Source organism: Lathamus discolor, chromosome 6 (genome assembly GCF_037157495.1).
Source record: "Lathamus discolor isolate bLatDis1 chromosome 6, bLatDis1.hap1, whole genome shotgun sequence".
NCBI lineage: Eukaryota > Metazoa > Chordata > Aves > Psittaciformes > Psittacidae > Lathamus > Lathamus discolor.
This window is the reverse complement of record NC_088889.1, coordinates 86,707,594-86,726,948: the sequence shown is the minus strand read 5'-3', so window position 1 is coordinate 86,726,948 and position 19,355 is coordinate 86,707,594. Positions and strand designations below refer to the sequence as shown.

At 52.3% G+C, this 19,355-nt stretch overlaps 2 protein-coding genes across 7 annotated transcripts in view; one reads left to right on the top strand and one right to left on the bottom strand.

Moving 5' to 3' along the window:
- Positions 1–129: 129 nt before the first annotated feature.
- On the top strand, positions 130–9,081 carry TMEM184A (transmembrane protein 184A). 3 transcript variants are annotated; one of them, XM_065684491.1, is made up of 9 exons: positions 130–215; positions 3,572–3,796; positions 4,383–4,548; positions 5,408–5,498; positions 5,590–5,665; positions 6,244–6,335; positions 6,585–6,754; positions 6,850–7,047; positions 7,467–9,081. In XM_065684491.1, the coding sequence occupies exons 2-9, from the start codon at positions 3,572–3,574 to the stop codon at positions 7,715–7,717; spliced, it is 1,269 nt and encodes a 422-aa protein (XP_065540563.1). In that variant the 5' UTR covers positions 130–215; the 3' UTR covers positions 7,718–9,081. The 3 variants fall into 3 exon arrangements, with proteins under 3 accessions (XP_065540563.1, XP_065540562.1, XP_065540564.1); XM_065684490.1 differs by lacking the exon at positions 130–215 and adding an exon at positions 293–399; XM_065684492.1 differs by lacking the exon at positions 130–215 and adding an exon at positions 1,944–2,141.
- Positions 9,082–11,641: 2,560 nt separating this feature from the next.
- Positions 11,642–19,355, bottom strand: part of MAFK (MAF bZIP transcription factor K) — a 13,893-nt gene continuing 6,179 nt past the window's right edge. For all 4 annotated transcript variants that reach the window (XM_065684495.1, XM_065684493.1, XM_065684496.1 and 1 more), the window contains 2 exons: positions 17,744–17,823; positions 11,642–16,567 (listed from right to left, as the gene is read on the bottom strand). In XM_065684495.1, coding sequence (XP_065540567.1) covers positions 16,133–16,567; positions 17,744–17,779 — 471 coding nt within the window. In that variant the 5' untranslated portion in view covers positions 17,780–17,823 and the 3' untranslated portion in view covers positions 11,642–16,132. The remainder of the gene's footprint in view (positions 16,568–17,743; positions 17,824–19,355) is intronic.

Genomic DNA, 19,355 nt, shown 5'->3' with positions numbered 1-19,355 from the left:
CCTCTCTACTCTGCAGTAAACCAAGGGGGAGGCCTGCCTCAAAAAGCAAGCGCAGGTCTGCCAATGCCATCGCTTTCCTCTAGGTGAGGATTAACTCCCAATTGCAATACAACCTGCCTTTCCCCCGCAGGACGTGTGCGGGTGTCAGGCTGCGCCATGGCTTTCCGTCCGTGTTTGCTTTCCGGGTTGGGTGCCGAGCGTGACAGACTGGAAAGGTAAGTTGGGTGGCTTTTGCGACCTGCCGCTCAGGCTGCGGGGTGCAGGCAGGGTGAGCTGACAGCGGGCAGGGCTGGGAAGGTGCCCGGAGGAGGAGTCTCCACCGAGCCGCTGGAGGAGGGCGCAGGGGATGCGGGTGCAGGTGCCCGGCAGCCAGGCCAGCTCCTGGAGCAGCCCCGCAGGGTGAGTGGGGTCATGGGGGGGGTGAACAGCAGCCGAGGGCAACCTGGCACAGAGCAGAGAGTGCCCCAGCCATCCATGGGACCAGCATGGCAAAAGCCCTGTGTGTGGGGGGCACCCACTTCTTTGGGATCGCCTTGAGGAGAGATTGATGCTTCCCTGTCTCAATTTATAGCTATGTGCTATAGGTCCTTCCTCCTGGGTGGCCCTGGGGGTGCTATGGAGAGGCTGGGCAGGGAGATAACCCCCATGCCCCGGTGCTTTCTGAAAGCAATCAGGAGGAAGGGCGTATCTCCTGTGGTGGGGCTGAGCCTGGATGTGGGTGATCCCACCCCCAGGATGGGGTTTAGGGATCTCTCCCCCCTTACTGTGGCACACAGCCAACAGTGCACAGGCACTGGTGGGGGCACTAGGGGTTTGCCTTTCCTTTCTGACTGCCCCAGCCTCACGGGCACAAGGTGGGATTTGTCCTGTGTGCTTCGGGACATGGGAGGGATGTGATGCTCTGGCAGCCTGTGGATGGGGGAATCCCTGGCAAAGAAAAAGTCCCAAAAGCAAGTTTCACTGCTCAGTTTATCTTCTGCTCCGTGCTCACTTAGCAGCTCTAATACTCCATGGAGTGAGGGTAACAGGTAGACCTGGCAGGTACCTGCAAAGTGGCTGAAAACACCCAGACTGGATGTGGCACTGGCGCTGAGAAGCTGAGTTTTGCTGCTAATATTGTTCTCTGTCTCCTTGCCGCCTTTGTTTTGGAAGCAAATGTCTCTCTAACTGCATTGAATTGCCCAGCTACCTTGCATGGCCGGGATCGAATTACCTGTGGAGCTGGGAGCCCCGTCTCCAAGCGGCACCGAGGCTTTTGTGTTTAATCACTTGCTCCGCCACGTTCAGAGTGTGACAATGTCGGGGAGCCTGCCAGGGACCGGCTGCTGGAGCCACTGTGCTCCTACCGCCATGCCTGGGAAAGCTAATAGGGGTTGGGATGTCTTGGGCTGGGCCCCTGTGGCACTGTGATGGGTTAAAAACACAGTAAATGGGTCTAGCAATGAGCATGGCTCTCCGTTGTGTTCTGGGAAGTGAACTGGATCCTTCCATATCGTGTTCGGGCAGAGGGTTCAGGCTTAAACAGGGGAAGTTCAGGTTGGATATAAGGAAGAAGTTCTTTACTGTGAGGGTGGTGAGGCACTGGAATGGGTTGCCCAAAGAAGTGGTAAATGCGTAAATGCTCCATCCCTGGCAGTGTTCAAGCCCAGGCTGGACAGAGACATGGTTTATTGTGAGCTGTCCCTGCCCATGGCAGGGGGGTTGGAACTGGATGATCTTAAGGTCATTTCCAACCCTAACCAGTCTGTGATTCTATGACTCTATGGGGTCCATGCCCAAATCCAGCCTATGGCCCCAGCCAGCAGCAGGGCAGACCCCAGGAACAGTGAGGACTGATGGGGAGCGGGGCACAGCTGAGCTCTCACCTCCCTCCCCATGCCATGAGCTATCTTCCTCCTCCTGTTAATGTTTACAAGGCAGGTCCGGCAGCGTCATGGTCTGAGCAAAGACCAGGTCCCTGCCCGGCTCTCCCTTCTTCCTGTTGGCAGGGGCAGGGCCGCGGGACAGGTACAGGGAGGAAAAGACCCGAATCCCGCTGCCTCCTCCATCCACTCTGCTCCCATCCATCCATCCATCCATCCATCCATCCATCCATCCATCCATCCACGCATCCACCTCTGGCTCTGCTTCCCCGCTCGCAGGTACTGCGGGTGAGCTCCTGGTTCCTCGCCAGCTCACTGCTGCCGCGGGCATCTCCGCTTACAGGCAGCTCCTGCCAGGCAGAGGAGGGGGGGGGGAAGGTATTTTTAGGGCTGTTGATCTGACACCAGCTGAGTTTCCTCTCCTGTGAGGCTGGGGTTCGGGCAGAGGGCAGCAGTGGCAGCCACAGGGCGAGCTCTGGCTTTGGTTTGTTTTCTGTGTTTAAATGGACCAAGGTCAGTCCCTACCGCTCTGATCTGCGGCAGATGCTTCCTTGCTTCTCACCAGTTCGTGCTTACGGTTGTATCTGCAGGCAGTTGGTACCCAGCAGCTAAAATCTTTGTTTATGAATGCACCAAGAAGCGCCTCTATAGTTAGAGCTCTGCTCGCAGGTCATTGTTTTGGTTGGGGTTTTTATAAACCACTATTGCTGTACTTGGGAAGAAGCAGCTTTCTGTAGATTAGCAGGAAGAGAGGCCAAACATCGCAGTTTGCGCATCTGTTGGCCTTGAGATATGAAGCTGCCCTATAAATAAGAGTGTATTATTAGGCTGGTCCTTGCTGTCTGGAGCTGCAGGGTACACGGTGCCCTTATGCCCCAGCAGCTCTCTGTGCTGGGAATGCTCCGTGCCTTGGGGCAATGCTTCGAGGAGGACAGACCTGCTGGGGAGATGCTGGAGCACTGCAGCATCCCCAAAGGGCAGCAGCTCTGCGGCAGCTTGGCAGGCTTGCTCTCTGGTGCTCAGTTTGGTGCAGGAGGGGCCACTGGCTGCCCTTCAAGTCTTGGAGTTGGCATTGATGGCGCACCAAGACCCCCATGATCCCAAAATGGCCAAGGCTTTTTTGGCCAAACAGCCTGGGTGATGTCAAACATTCTTGGGCAGCCTTGGACTTTGCCTCCATCCGGAGATGCATGATGAAAGGAGTGAAATTTGGGAGGGGATCGCAGGTATTGTGTTTTCTGGGCTCCCAAGGAGGAGGACATAAGTATCCAGATGGTGAGTAGATAAGGGACTTGTTATTGTCATGGGTGAGGGATGAGTTTAACCCTTAAACATCTGGTTCCTGACGGAAAAGGGTCCTGAGCAACATGAGTGAACTCACAGTGACACAAACATAGGCAGGTTTTCTATTACAAGAGGGATAAAGACCCCTGAGGAAGCAAGAAGCAAGGCTGGGAAGGAGAAGCATGTGTTCTGGGGGCACGATGTTTGCATACACCTCCTGCTCTTGAAGGATGTTTGCATTTTCCTGCTGTTTGCATTTTCCAACCATCATAAATAGGCTGGTTTGGATGAGGGACACGCTGGAAAAACCCTATGAAGATAAACCTCACAGGTTTGCCCACACTGTGTGGGCTGGGAAATGTGCTGGGACCTTCCCTCTCACCAGCTCACCTCAGTCCTGCCTCTCCCTTTGCCTCTCCCTGCAGATGAGTAATGCCACACGTGCCTTGCCCTCTTCCATGGAGCCCAGCACCCTGGCGCCCAGCACAGCACCCAGGCTGGCTTCACCCTCCCCATCCCCAGCCCTTGCCCTGCTCATGGCTGCCCACAACGACTCCCAGGAGAGCCAGCAGCTTTTCCTGACCACTACAGCAGCACAGGCCATCTCCGGCATCTTCGTGTGGTCGGCTCTCATCATCACCTTCTACCAGGTACAGGCTGGGGCAGAGACAGGGCTCAGCACTCAGGGCCAGACTATTGATTGCCCCCAAGTTAATTGCAAATCACTCAGCTCCAGATAAATATCTCCTGCTGTTGCTGCCTGGAGGGGATATCTCTGTTGTGCAGAGGGAGCGCGGTGCTGGCAGCCCGGCACAGTGGACTTTGCCCGTTGCTCTCTGATGGCTGCCAGAGAAGGGCATCGGCACTGCCTGGAGGCAACACCCAATGGGGTTCCTCATCTGGTACCTTAGGGTCTGTGCCTTTGGGATGCACACCACCATGGGCATGGGTTTGGGTGCTACTGAAGGCAAGCTGGTGCCTCTGAACACTGGGATGGGGCTGGCACAGAGGAATGCATGCTCCTTGCATAGAGCCAGGGAAGGGACCTGATTTCCATGTGTTTGCATGGAAGGGAGTGCCCCAGGGACTGGGATGGAGCCTGTCTCATGTGTCTGTTCTATGGAGGGCTGACATGGGATAAGCATCCTGCAGCCCTGCGGGCTCGGGCTCGGGGGTACCTCTGGTTCCCCTCCTGACCAGAGGTAGCCACAGCTCCGCACATTGGGCCCTTTGCAGATCTACACACACCTGAGGAATTACACCATCCCCAAGGAGCAGCGCTACATCATCCGCATCCTCTTCATCGTACCCATCTATGCTTTTGACTCCTGGCTCAGCCTCCTCCTCCTCGGCAGCCACCAGTACTACGTCTACTTTGACTCAGTGCGCGACTGCTATGAAGGTGAGTGCAGCCTCTCCTTGGCAGAGATGCTGATGGCAAAGCAGGGCTCTCATCCCACTGACCTGTCTCTGGATTGTATAAGGAGGCAGATCTCCACCTCTTTCACTTCCCTTCCTCCAAGCAGAGGTTTTCCCCTTCCTTCTCCATCAGCAACAGGAAGCAGATGCCCCATAGGCAGGCATGAGCCTTTCCAACAGCCTCAGAGGGACCCCAGCATCTTGTGCCTGGGGAAAAAGGTTTTCTGGCTGCCTTTGGGGTAGAAGCGCAGCTCCTCTAAAGCAGGAGGTTGACATACATAAGAAACTGGGGAGTTGGGGTGATTTGAGGTGCATGGGAAGCTTCTCAGGGTTGAAGTTGCACTTCCACCTTGTTGTTCACCCGCTGAGGAGTGGAGTGTGGCCATGTGCCTTACTTCAAGTTTGGAGTATATGAAGAATAAGCAATGGGGATGTCCAATAAAGCTGTTCGGGACCTGCTCCTTGCTGGCCGCTTGTGCTGCCCCTTAGCAATTCTGAGGTCTTTCCATGCAGATGGTCCCTGGCCACTGCACTCCTGCCTGGGTTTGTCTGGGTGTGCATGGTGCCTGGCTCCATGAACAGTGCTGGGACATACAACCGCTGCCCCGTGCACACAGAGACTGTGTGTGCAGAGGGGAGCTGCCGCATCTGCAGCAAACCCTGTGTACATGGTGCTGTGTGTCTGACTCTGCTTGCTCCTCTTGCTGGGCTCCATCCGCCAAAGGCTGAGGAGGTGCCGGGGTGAATGACACAACACCTGAGCTGGAAGGAATGTGACATGTACCAAGCCCCTCCCGGATCCCCATCAGCCCTGCTGACCCTGTCCGCCCTTCCCTTGCCAGCCTTCGTGATCTACAGCTTCCTGAGCCTGTGCTTCGAGTACCTCGGAGGGGAGAGCACCATCATGGCTGAGATCCGTGGGAAGCCCATTGCGTAAGTCCCAGCAACACACAAGCTCCTTGGCCCTGCACCCACTATCCCCATCCAGCAGCCCCAACAGCATCTCCTCGGCTTCTCCTTCCAGATCCAGCTGCTTTTATGGGACCTGCTGCCTTCAGGGTATGTCCTACTCCATCGGGTTCCTGCGCTTCTGCAAGCAGGTGGGTACCCGCTGGGGGGCATTGGCTCTGCACCCCTCTGATGAGGGCTCTCTGGGTCCCTTCCCCACTGCCCTGCTGAGGGCTCTGCTTTGTCACTCTCCCAAGATGCTTGGTTTGGGTTTTCTCCTCCGAGAGGCAGCTCACCGGGCTCACAGGCACCCAGCCAGCAGCAGGGCTCTCTGTCCTTGCCGCTGACTCACTGCTGAGTCAGGGTCTCCTCCCACTGCAGAGCTGAGATTGCCATCTCTGTCCAGTCCCGGGTTAGCCTGAGCTGCTCTAACCCTCTATAGGTCTGTGCTGCAGGCTGAACCCTGGCTCTCTGTCCCCAGCTCAGCTGGACTCCCATCACAGAGTGACCATGCTGCCTTTTGGGAGCCCTGCTCCTTCCCATACGCAGGTTCATGTCTCACCCCACAGCACTGATCACTGCTGTGAGGGAGAACTGCTCCCTCCTGGGTGTCTCTGTCCTGGGAGCAGAGGGGTTGGGTTGTGTGGAGGGGCTGGGGGTAACAGGAGCTGCAGGGAGGGCAGTGGGATGTCCCTGCTGCCCAGGCTGCACTGTGTCTCTCTCCATGCAGGCCACGCTGCAGTTCTGCATCGTGAAACCCCTCATGGCGATCGTCACCATCATCCTGCAGGCCTTCGGGAAGTACCACGATGGGGACTTCAAGTGAGGATGCTGGGTTGGGCTGGGAGGGTGAAGGGGGCAGGAGGGGTCCCTCCTTCATCACCACAGAGGAAAAGCTGAGAGTGGTCCCATGCTCCCCCCATTTCTCCCAGCATCTCCTTCCCCTCCTGGGCTGTGCTCTCCCCTGCAGCAAAGCTACACACTTCTCCCCTCCCCATTCATCCTTCTTTGCCTCCAGCTGTGCCCACTTTGCTTCCTGCACCCTAGAGCATCATCTCTCTCTTCCCACAGTGTCCAAAGTGGCTACCTCTACATCACCATCATCTACAACTTCTCTGTCAGTCTGGCACTTTACGCCCTTTTCCTCTTCTATTTTGCCACCATGGACCTGCTGCGCCCGTTTGAGCCAGTCCTCAAGTTCATCACCATCAAGGCAGTCATCTTCCTCTCCTTTTGGCAAGGTGGGTACCACCACAGATGCCCAGTGCTTCTCATCCCATAAGCACACCTGAGCCAGGGATACAACACCAGAGCTGATCCCTCTTCCCCTGCACAGGGACGCTGCTGGCAGTCCTAGAGAAATGTGGGGTGATCCCTGAAGTTCAGATCATCGATGGGAAGGAGGTGGGAGCTGGGACAGTGGCTGCTGGCTACCAGAACTTCATCATCTGCATTGAGATGTTCTTTGCCTCCATTGCCCTGCGCTATGCATTCACCTGCCAAGTGTACAGAGAGAAGAAAGAAAACTCAACAGGTAACTTTTCCTTCTTCCTTTCTTGGTCAGTGACTAAAAGAGATCCCGCTTATAGCATTACCAATGGGATGCTAAAACCACAAGAGCAATTTCCTTCTCCTGTGCTCCAAGAGTTCCTTCTTATTCCCTCATGATACCCATGAGCCATAGCAAGTGGATAGGAAGAGAGACCTTGATGTGGATGGGCAGAATTAGGGGATTTTGGTATTACAGCACATGCTGTAATAACCAATCCGGTTAGAAACAGAGCTGGGGTTGCCTTCCTTCTCCTTGGAACTTGCCACTGCAAGCCGACATGGGCCACAGTGAACCCCTTACCTTGAATTACTATGGAAAAGTGTCACTCCAGTCTTGGAGCACTTGGGCTCGTGAGTGTCTGATGTCCTATCACCCCCCGCCCCTTTCTCCCTGTTTTTCAGCAAACCTTGCTCCGATGCAGAGCATCTCCAGTGGGCTGAAGGAGACCATAAGCCCCCAGGACATTGTCCAGGATGCAATCCACAACTTCTCACCCACGTATCAGCAGTACACCCAGCAGTCAATGCAGGAGGCAGAGCGCAAAGCACCAGGAGAGAATGGGCATGTGGCCTCCAAGGTGGATGGACCGAGCAGCAGAAAGAGCAAAAATATCGAGAAGAGAGTGCTGATCCTGTCGGACGAGGAGCTGTAGGGGACAATGGAAGGGACAGTGACACTGGAGACGTTTAAACCCATGCAAATGGGAGGTGTCTCAAGGCTGAGACAACCTGGTCTAATGGGAGCACTGAGAAGCCAGGAACTCTACCCAAAAAGCCAGTCTCTCGAAGGGAAGATGCAATAAGCCAGGGAAAGGTTAAATCACATAGTGCCAGTTTCTGCCATCCCATCTCTTTGGGCATTAAGATTGGGGCTATCTTTGCTCCTGCAACTAAGCAGCCACGCGTTGCAGCCTGGGCTTTGTTCCCCACTGCTGGTGCCTCAATGCCCCCATGCCTGTGCTGGGGAATGCCAGGCAGGGAGGGGAGCCAGGCTATAGGATGGCCCAGCCGCCCTTGCCGTCCTCTTACCTCCAAGCAGTGCTGAAATGCTTTTCTCAGCACGGTTTTGCTCTAGTTTCTCATGATTCGAGTGAAAAAACTGATCTCTGAGGGCCCCGTGGAGAAAACCAGCCCAGGAAGGTGACTTCACTTCACCTCAAAACCCGGTAACGCTTCAAAGACATCATTCCTTATTTTTACATCTTTCCCCCTCTCCTCCTCCCAGAAAAGCCCATGGAGCTGTGCAGACCTTTACCAGGGAGGAAGAGTAAGTGATCCTCCTCTCCCTCCAGATGGGGATGCAGCTGGATGAGTAACTCCCCCGGGAGCAGCAGCAGGACCTCATTCAGGGCTAACACAGGGTCTTGCAGCTGCATTTGGAGAGCTGCCGGTGACAGAAGCGCTTGTTTATGTCCAAACCAGCTTATCTCTGCCTGGATCAGAAGTTAAAAGGGATTCCAGATTCCTTATCAGAGCCTTTATTAGGGAACCAGACCGTGACTGGTGGTGGTAGGAATGCACTTAACTGGGAACTGTCTGTTCCTCCCAGCCCTTCGCTATTTACCAACCTGGGGGAAGGCAGGAGGGAGCTGAGCACAGCAGGGTGATAGTGGTGGGGACAGAGATGCTGGGGGATGCCACTGCTCAGGGCAGGACCACTGGCAGGGGAAGATACTGCGTGGGGGGATTCTGCCATACCAGTGATGGAGAGCGTGCATCCTTCCATTAAACTTCCTCTCTGGGGGTTTTCCCCCCAATTTTTAGTCCAAGATGATCCTCGAGAACGTCCTTAGGCACTGGGTGGGCTGTTGTTAGGGGGCAGTGAAAGGACAAGGGCAAGCCTACAGCCTGAATTGCACTCGTGGTAAAGCGATGGGTAAGGCTTAAAGCTGTTTTAGATACAGCTCCTAGTATTTGTTTGGTCTCTCCTGTACCTCCCCTTATCTGCAAAACGCAAATCACATCATGAAATTATTTTATTTATGAATTTTTCTAATAAACAGCAATTTCTACCACAGGGCAAGCTTTTTCCCTTAGCTCAGCAAATCCACGATCTGCTTGTTCCTGCTCTAATGCTGATGCTCTTAAGCTCAGTGTCCTCCCTGCCCCTCAATGCTGGCCCAGCAGAAATACCTGCACACGCAGCATCCTGCACATTTTGGCATTCCCACAGGATTCGTGCTCATCTTTTTCACTCCACAAAGAATGTGTGTGTGAGTCCCCTGCTTCCTCTCCTTCCACTGCACCTCTTCCAACCCTCGCCTAAGCTGTGGATGCAGCAGTTAAGAGCTGCTGGGTCTGCTTTAGCCAAGCCCAGTTTCCAGCACCAAGACAACCTCTATTTGTGGTTACTGAAGAAACCTTATTGTGCTGGAAGCCTGGACTCCATACGAGCAGCCTATAACTAAGCCAGTCTTGCAAGTCCCTTTGCTCCGAAGCCTCTCAGCCCATACCTGTTTAGCTGGTGACAGCTGCCACTTCTCTTGCAATGAGGTCCATCAACTAGATCCATATGCATTGTGCATCCAGGCATCCACCCGTGGTCGTGGCATCCTGGAAGAAGAAATACCCTGCCTGCAAAGGGCAGCCTCAGTGCAAAGGAACGAGCCTGCTTGGCTTTGTAATGCAGCCAGCACTGAAGCAGGGACACCACATCTTGGTCCTCTCCGCCCCCTGAGAGAGGGCCGGCCACAGCTGCAGGAACAGAAGCGAGGACAGGCTGCAAAGGTGATGATAGCACATCTGTTGGTAGGCTCGCTGAGATAAAGACTTGCACAAGAACACAGCAAGAGATGTAGTTGTACTTCATCGCGCAAATGATCGACTCCGGTGCATAATGGGCTGCGTTCATTGCTCTTGCCAGCAGGTGCAATTCCCACTGCAGACAATAACATTTGCCTGTTTATGTCAAGCCCTGATTACTGTATTATATGTAAAACAGGTCCTTCGTGCAAGTGAAACAAGGAGGAGAGGTACCGGCTGTGGCTCGTCCAAGTCAGCAGCGTGATACCAGCCTGAAGGAGCCATGCTGGGCTGGACACCAGCAGGTGATGCTCCATATCCAGCAGGAGAGAGCTTGACCTCCTGCTCCTTTACCTTGGAATAGGGAGCAAGGCAAGAGCTGGGCACTGGCAGGGCCCTCAAACCGTGATGCTGTCAAAACACATCCACTAGGAAAAGAAGCACCAGCAGTGTTGTAGGCTGAGCAATGCATTCCCCAGCAGACACGCTCTTGCGCTCCTCTGCTAACACGTCTCCTCCATTTCTCCAGCAAGGACACAGGGAAAGCTGGCAGCAAGCACACGGGTGACCTACACAGGAGCCCGGCTGTGCCTGGAGCTATGCCAGCAGGCAGCCAGGCAGGGACAGGCTTTGCTCCCTGCCAGCAGCAGGCTCCAGTGGTTGGCAGATTTGTTTTCCAGTTGTCTCTTGTTCTTGGGCTTTCCCCAAGGACAAGGCTGGGATGCAGCTATGGCTCTCCCAAGCTTTTTGGGCTTGGGTCGGGCAGGGTTAGAGCCTGCTCGTGTCTGGGATGTATCCTTACATCAGGGCACACCATGCCGTGGCAGGCACAAGAGCTGGGGCTGATTATGCCTCTCCATCAACTGGCCTATTTCCCTCTCTTCTTCATTGTCACCAGCTCCTTGCTGCCACCCCTCCAGGCAGGAGCCGAAGCACATGATGATGAGTTTCTTGCTCAGCGGGTGAGTGCAATCACTCCACAGGCTCCACCACGGTCCCTGCTCAGCCGAGCCTGCCTGGCCCCACCTAATGACCATCCATTACCCACTGACACACAAAGCCTTTTCAGCCCTACCTCCAATTCCAGCTCTGGCCAACACACCCGTCTGCAACTATTGCCTCAAGCCAGCACAGACCAACTGTCTTCCTCCTTCCTCTAAAGAAAATCAACCATGTGGAACAGGGGGTTAAAGCTTACATGCTCCCTCAGAGCACACAGGCACAAGGTGCCACCTCTTTAAAGCCCAAACAGGGTGAAACATAAATGAAAGATTGATGTAAGGGGTTAACGTGATTTATTCATAAGCAGTCACATAGGAAAGCAGTGAAGGAGTGTTTCACAACCCACAGGAGCAGAGGAGAGGGTGTGCTCTAGCACCACAACCTATCTAGGATGCACAGGGCCTCCTAGCCAAGAGCACCCTTGTGCATCCAGCTCTCAACACCACGACTGCAGGCAGGAGCCTGCTGAGCTATCAGCCTCCACTTGTGCTACCATAAATACCCACTGATCACACACAGAGGCACAGCCTGGGTTAGAACCATGTGCTCTGCACATGGGATCCACCAGAGAAGCAACTCTCAGAGAAGCTATCCCTTGAGCATGCTCCAAACACAGCAGGGAAGCACCATGGCAAGGCCAGGAGCTGGGCAAGGGGGGATACACCAGGCCCATCAATGCTTGCCAAACCCCAAGCAGCATCACACTCACTGAGGCCTCCTAAAAACACATCGCTCACCATCAGAATGGGGACACACAGGCAAAATTCCCCACGGAAAACACTCCACTGAAGATCAATTCAAGCTCCAAAACGCTGACCATAGACCAGGGCAAGTCTGAAACCAGAAAATGCTTTATTGGAAAGGTACAAAAAAACCAGTCACTGCAGCTAAATTTACAGCAATAAATTACGTTGTGGCTGTCAAGAGAAAGTAATGGACACATACACAGGGCTATCCGCCTTACAAACAGGAATCCACATTGCTTGGTATATCAATAATTTATTTTATAATAAAAAAGCAGCACAAAAATAAATATTGAAATGAAATTACTGAGTAACCACAGAGGATAGAATGAGCTGGTGATAAAAAACAGAACAAAACCAACTGAAAACAGAAGACGTCTATCATTAAAAAAATGAAAGCAAGTATCCACCACCTACAGAAACACCCCAGCAGACTGAAATACAGACGAAGGAAAACAAATCCACGTTACAAAAGGTTTTAGGTTTTGTATCTTTTTTTCTTTTTTTTTTTTCTTTTTTTTTTTTCCTCCTTTTTTTGTTTTGTTTTTTTTTTTTTTTCTTAAATAAAAACAATCATGACAATGAAGTTTAAATGATTTGAGAGAGAAAAAACAAAATGCCACCTTCTCCTCCTCCCCGGGACTGAGCCGTCCAGTGGCCTGGCTCTGGCCTTGCCACAGCTCACCCATCAGCGCCTCATCCCTTCTCCGGTGTCACCCCGGTCTCCATGGGCAGACAGTGGAGTTGGGCAAGAGCAGAGACGCTGACCTGCTTCAAAGGGATCTGGAGCTGCCCTGGAGGGAAAAGGTTCCCCATTCCCAATAGAGAGCACAGCAAACATCCACAAGAACAGAGATGTCCCTCCCCAAGTCCCTGCCCGATGCTTCCGTCTTCTCCTGCCTCCCGCCCAGCCCTTGGTACCCACGCTGCAGACAGGGAGCATCCCAAGCAAGGCCAGGCCCATGGGGAGAGGATCCCAGCATTCAAATCCAGAGGCCAACCCCCCCACCCCCGGCTCCTCAGCAGCGTGGCAGGGGGTGGAGGGGGGGGCAACACAAATGAAAGAGGGGCAGAGAAGGGAGCCCCCAGCATCCAAACTACTGCAGCGAAGAGACAAGCGAGAGGTACGGCCCGGGGGGATGCCACAGGCTGCAGCCAGCTCCCCACGCCGCGCTGGCCCTGGGTGTCAGGCTTGCAAGTGCAGGACGGAGAGAAAATAAAAACAGGAAAAAATCAAAGAAAACAACCCAAAAAAAAAATAAAACAAAAAGAAGAAAACCACAACAGAAACAAACCGGCCCCCAGAGGAATGCAACGCGACAACCCCAAGCTGGAGGGACCCTCCAGGGTGGAGGAGCTGGGTCTCCAACGCGGTCACAACAGCTTGCGGGTCATTCCTCCCTCCACGTTACCTTGCAATTCTGATCCCTCTGTGGAAGTTTTAGCCAGGACATTTCATTCCCCTCCAGGTCACCACCCAGGGAGCCCTGGACTGGCAATTTCTTTTTAATAAAGATTTTACAGTATCAAACTTGGAAAAAAAATTAATTTTTTTTTCTTTTTTTTTTTACGAAAAAATCTGTACGATAAAATGTATATAATTATATATTTATATATATATTTCTCTCTCTTTTAAATATTTCCACGTGGTCCTTATGGATATCCAATATGGATTACCTACCATGGCTATGGTATCAACAGCTTTAACAACACCCAGGCCTCTTGTTCTTTAGCGAGTGACCAGAGAGTGAAGTGCCTACCAGCACTAAACTAGCAATCACTTGGACAAGCCTTTGGCACCCTTCCTTCCAAGAACTGGAAATAAAAGAAACACTTGGCCACAGGGGAAGTGCCACATAAAGATATGTTTCTTAACCCATTCCAACAGCAAGAAGACCCCACGGAACCAAGTTCGACCTCCAAGTTCCCCTGGTCTGATTGCCCCGGCTCGGGGCTCAAGAGCAGCCAGAGGGTGTTCCTATCTAGCCAGGAATGTTATGGAGCTCTGGAGCTGTTTGAAAGACTGGAAGCATTTGGGTGTTTTCAAGTCAACTGGCCTTTTTCATTAGAGTTTTCATTTAAAGCCCCAACAGTGCCAGGAGTCTCCATTTTGCCTGTTTTCGGAGGCACCTGTAAGGTCTGGGAAAGATTCCAATGTCTGTGAGCTGGAGAACATGAGAGGACCAGGAAATGACAGTAACATCTTTCTCTTCCTCAGCTTCTGCTGTGGGAGTCAATAACTGGTACTGATACACAGGGCATCGATCTGCCTGTTCGGAGATAGGGAGGGAGTGGAGGAGAAATGAGGTAACGCTAAGTGTCATCCAAACTCTACGTGTTGGAAAATCACTTTGAAGGAAACTCCCTGCTCCCCTCCATAACACATGGATCTGGCAGGGGTAACGAGCCTTCGGGAAGCGTTTCACTTACACCCTTTCTGGCTCAGTAAGGTCACGGCTGTCGATGTTGAGGACTGAACGAGAACCAAGTCTGAGGTTTCTCTTTTCATTAACCTATTTCACGAAGGACCCTCCTGGGAAATCCAGAGACTCCGATGACAAGGTGAAAAAACGAAATAAAATCATAAAAAAAGGAAAAGCAAGCTACCAACTTCTTCCAAAGACAAGTAGGGCTTCACTAAATGTCTACAAACCTACTGCTATTCGAGGCCTCACACAACAAATTATACTGGGTGTCAGGTGCCAGTTCACTGTCCCCTTTGCAACAACAGCGGCACTTGATTATTCTCTTTCAGTCCAAAACACTCGTGAATTCTCCGTGATCTTTGCTCTCTGTTCTGGAGCCCAAATCCTCTAAGCTCTTCTCCTCACCTTTAAACGCCAGCCATCTCATTCTCTTCTCACCTGCGTTGACAACAGGCATCGTCCGTTCCACAAGTCTCTGACCTGCCCTGCAAAAACCTCACAGTCCCTTTTCTTTCCTACTTCAAAAAGGAAAACAAACGAACAACAACAGAACATATGAACACCAACATAGCTATTTTGTTTTTTACAGTGACCTGGAAACATTCGTCTTTTCAGCTCCTTTCAGCTTCCCACCTCCTGCCCATTGCCGAGCCAGAAATCCCTCTCCCAATCCACTGCTCAGAGCCACCCAAACAACTTCTCGATCCCAATTCTTCTGTCCCCTACATACACACTGATTTTCCATCCTGTCCTCTCGGGATAATCCACCCGTTGGCAAGAGAAAGCGTCAAGTTTCAGGGTCACGTTCACACAGGTTGTCTCAACACTGAGGGTTGTTCACTGTACTCTTTGGATCCCAACTTCAGCGCCTGACATGCTCTGGAGAGCAAAAGACTCTTCCAGCTCCCATCCGACCTCCCCACAGCCCTTCTCTGGTCAAAGACTGGTGAGCCCAGCTCTCCTGCTAGGATGTTCATTGCTAACCTGCCAATGCTTTTGTCAAAGAGGAGGCTCTGGAAGCTCTCTCCTCCTGTCTGAACGCTATTGCCCTTTAGTTACACTTCAGTGCTTTAAAAACATCTCTCTGAAACACCTCTGCACAAAACCCTCCTCATAGTGCTGATCCCAGCAGAACTGTCCCACCTTCTCGCAGCCAGTTCTGCCTCCACCTGGTAATACTTGCAGCATTTTTCCTCCTCATCTCCCCTTCTCCTCCCCTTCACACTGCTCTTCACAGCATTTACCGTGCCTCCTTCCCTTACCAGCTTCAGGGAATCCAGAAGAAAATAATAAAGCAGCTGCTACTTCAAGACCGCGGATCATTTGGAAGAAATAAACTGCATAAATATACCCAATTCACAGGCACACCTTAGGGAAGGAGCTATCGGGAAACCTGGGCTTGGAAGAAAGGAGGCTGCAATGTAGTTGGTTTTTTTACAGGCCACACAGGTAATGGGGCATATTAAAATATGTAAAATATATCTATATTCCCATATTTTAACAGCATGGATTGAAAACGAAAGGTTATTCCTAATGGGTGTGGTCAGACCCAAGCATTAGTCTCCATCGTCCTCCTGCTCCCATCCACTCATAGCAGGATGCAATCTAATCCAAAAAGCCTATATCCCTGCCCTCATAGCATCAGGTGGAAGCGGGGATGAGAGGGGGAAACCCTTCTTATAGGGAGTAGGATGCCACAATAGGAAACTCTTTTTTCCATACATTCATCTCACATGATGATTTCTACAGTCCATCTGTTTCCTGGCTCTTGAGCATCATTCACAAAGACTCCGGAGGCTCCTCAGGTATCTTCTTGCAGCTGGAAAGCTGCCCACAGCTGAGAGGGGCTTGGGGGAGGCAGGGGTAAGAAGGAAGCAGATCTTGTTATTTGTTCTGCATACAGAGCTCAGATCCTGGACACAGGAGGCTGATGGAGCCGCTGGGTCCAGACAGAAGCAGCCAGTTAAGTTCCCTTTGTAGGTTTGGGGTGGGGTTTTCGTTTTCTTGTTTTTCTTTTCTTCTCCTATTTTTTGCACTTTTTGGAAGAGAATTGTTAAAATGCCAATTCTTGACGTGACCAAGTACTCCGGAACAATGCATAAGAGCCTTATCCCCTCCCTTCTGAAAGGCTGCTAGTTCCCCCCCACCGAGGGCACTAGGACGCTGCTGAGAACGGCACAGAACTGGATGAGATTTCGGCTGATTTCACGATGGTGATGACACTGGTGGTGGCAACTTTGGTCGGGGTGATGGGCCCTCGAGCCACAGTACGAGCAAAGGTCTGGAGTGCTTCGTACTTGGAGCGCAAGGCATCCAGCTCTAGCTTCATGCTGCTGTTTTCTCTGGCCAGCTTCTCCACCTCTTGCTGCAGCTCAACCCGCTGCCTCTCCAGCTCCTCTTTCTGAGTCACGCGCTTGATGCGGCAGCTGGCAGCGTAGCCCCGGTTCTTCAGCGTGCGCCTCCGCTGCTTCAGACGGATGACCTCCTCTTTGGTGAGACCCCTCAGGTGCTGGTTCAGCTCCCGTACGGACATTGACACGAGTTCATCATCACTCAGCACTGGGGCATTCTCTCCTGACTCCTCCTTTACCTGCAAATACCAACAGCACAGGGGTAGCAGCAACCCTATGTGAACGGATGCTCTGGACAGTAAAAGAGAGACCGGCCACCCCTCAGCAATGGGACAGCCCTACCTGGAAAACACCCCCAAAGCACTGCAGACAGCACGCATTCCACTAAAACATCTGCAGAGATCTGGGCACTGCTTTCTCGTCTGGGTTCGGGTAACCCTCTTAAGCCAGAGAAAGCAGTGAGCATTCCTCACCCAGTGTAAGCTGAACAGTAAGATTTCTAAGGAGATAAATGTCAAGCAGACTGAAGACTTCTGTATTCCTTTGTCAGAACTCAGAATTCATACTATGAATGCTAAAGATGACACCTCTTCCCAGCATTATGCTGGGACACCGGTGCAGCGTCTCAAAAGCAGAATTAGCCGCTTATATGCGAGGTTTAACTCGGCATTTGGTGGCTTTTCATTGAAGACTGCTCATTCAAGTAGTGAACAAACCCCTGCTTGGACCACAGCCTGATTTGGTTCTCCTGGTGCATAGCCCAGACTCTGAAGTACATGAGGAAGACACCAAGGCCTTGTGCCTTTTTCTCAAGCAGGTTTGCTGCCACAATTGTTTTAAGAATCATGGAATCATTTAGATTAGAAAAGACCTCTAAGATCACTGAGTGCAGAACCTTTAAGACATCACCCTTTTGTCTCTTCAGAGACTGCAGAACATCTGGAATGAAACGCTAGGACAGAGGAAAAGAACTGTGACAATGCATGTACAACCCATGCATAGACTGCCACTAAGCTGGTATGTCTGAGGCATCTACTGTCTCGTGGATCTGAGAGACACCAGCTGAACACATCCTCTCCACAGTGCCTTCCAGTCCTGAGAGGAGAAGGGCTTCATTGACAAGGCCTGGGAGCACTGGTTTCAGGATGCTGCCAATACCTGCCAAGTCAAAAGTCGCTTGGATAGCAACTGGGATACCTCTATGCCATCCCAGAGATTTCAGACATCTTTCTGGGTATCACCAGTATCCTTCTACCCTAACTTTTCCTGTAGATAGTAGGAAACTGCATGAGCACCTGTTTGTAAGAGTCTCTCAGAATGAGAGAACAGTCATGCATAACTGATATTGCACGAAGCACGGTTCTGTGACAGCCTCCCCCGCCACCCAGCATCACCCACTCAGCCTTCTTCCCTACCTTTAACGCCTTGTTCGGTTTGGGATTAGTCGTCATAACCTGAGCACAGTCTTCCGGACAAAACTGCTCAGAAATTGCAACTGGAAAAACAAAACAAGATTCTCAGGTTACAATAATGAATGTCAGAGGTGAAGGTAGGAAGAAGACACCCAACACACAGTGGGAGCCCCCAGCTCAACTACCACTGAAAGCAATAACCACACAGTTGTTTAAAACACCTGGATGGATTCAGAGATCAGTTTACCCCATCCAGATACAAGAAAGAGAAATCTGTGTTAACAAGTGCACTGCTTTTTGATGCTGAAGACCTCATATTTTGTTATTAACTACACTAAGATTAAGAAGGAAGGACAGGGCAGGGAGGGGGAAAAGTACACCAGCTCCTGTCTGTAAACAGCAGTTAGGCTAACCACCATGCACCACCTTGCAATATGCCACCCCTTTGCAAGGGGAGTGCACGGTGTGGCCTCCCAGGCCCAGTCACTCGCTCACCTCCCTCCAGAGGAATCCCAGACGCTCGGAATGGCCTATTAAGGACTGAATTAAGAGTTACCTCCGCTCATAAAAGGCACTGAAAAGCCACAGGACAACAACTCCCTTCATTCTTATTTTGATTATTATTAACCCGGCTCGAAATTGAATCAGCAACCCAGAAAGAAGCTGCCTGGTTTGTAACCTGCTTACAGCGCCGTCCCCACCCAAAGGAGACGCCACCAGAAAACCCAAACAACAGAAACAAAAGCCCCCCCCCCAATAACAAAGCAAAGGCAGGAGTTTGCCTCTCCCAACGCACCAAGACTGTTGCTTCCCGATCCTCTCAGCCCCAGGCTGCGAGAGCTGACCTGCCTGATGTTTCTAGTGACATGGAGGCATGTCCACCGACAGCGAGACACCGAGACACTGCCCTTCACTCTCACCTTAGCAAGAGACTACACCCCTTCGACCAGCACCTTGCAGAAACCCCACCTGCCCGCACCTCCACCCGAAACCTTCACCCCGTGATGATGGCAGCACGGAGCTCTGTCTGGTACCTACCGCAAGAGAGGCGACCGCAGCCGTGCCACCATCACAGCCTCTGCCTATGGCTCCCCAGCGGGGAGAGCACAAGGCACCGGACCCCCCCCCCGCCGATGCACACCCAAGCGGCACCGCAGAGCGCGCAGCCTGTCTGGCGGGAGTCCTCTTCCCCCCTCCTTCCTTCTCCAGCCCAGCCCAAACCCTCCCCATTTCCACGTCTGCATCGTGTCACACATCCTAATCATTCATGAAAAATCCAGCCAAAGCATCCCAAGCATGATTCCCTTCTGATAGTTGCCATGGTGACCTTGGGAAAGTAGCCAACCCAGAGACAGTCGCCATGGAAACAGAGAAGCCCAAAAGCAATAATGACTTCAGGTCATGTCTGTGCAAAGACATCACGAGGTCGTCGGAGAGTAAACAAACTCATTCATATCTGCAAACAGGGGGTAGCAGGATTTGGGGAGGGGGCAAAGGTGGGGCTGGGGACCAGTGGGAGCCGTGTGGGTAAAGGTGCTGGCTCAGCCTGCGCCGCTGTCACTGGAGCTTTATCAGTCGAGACACCTCATCATCACACGACTTACGTAAAGATCAA

Bases quoted from the DNA above. Each gene is read 5' to 3' on its own strand.
- TMEM184A (XM_065684491.1), top strand. From the start codon at position 3,572: ATGAGTAATGCCACACGTGCCTTGCCCTCTTCCATGGAGCCCAGCACC. The intron at 6,755-6,849 runs GTGGGTACCACC...TCCCCTGCACAG, and splicing joins CTTCCTCTCCTTTTGGCAAG to GGACGCTGCTGGCAGTCCTA. The intron at 7,048-7,466 runs GTAACTTTTCCT...CCTGTTTTTCAG, and splicing joins GAAGAAAGAAAACTCAACAG to CAAACCTTGCTCCGATGCAG.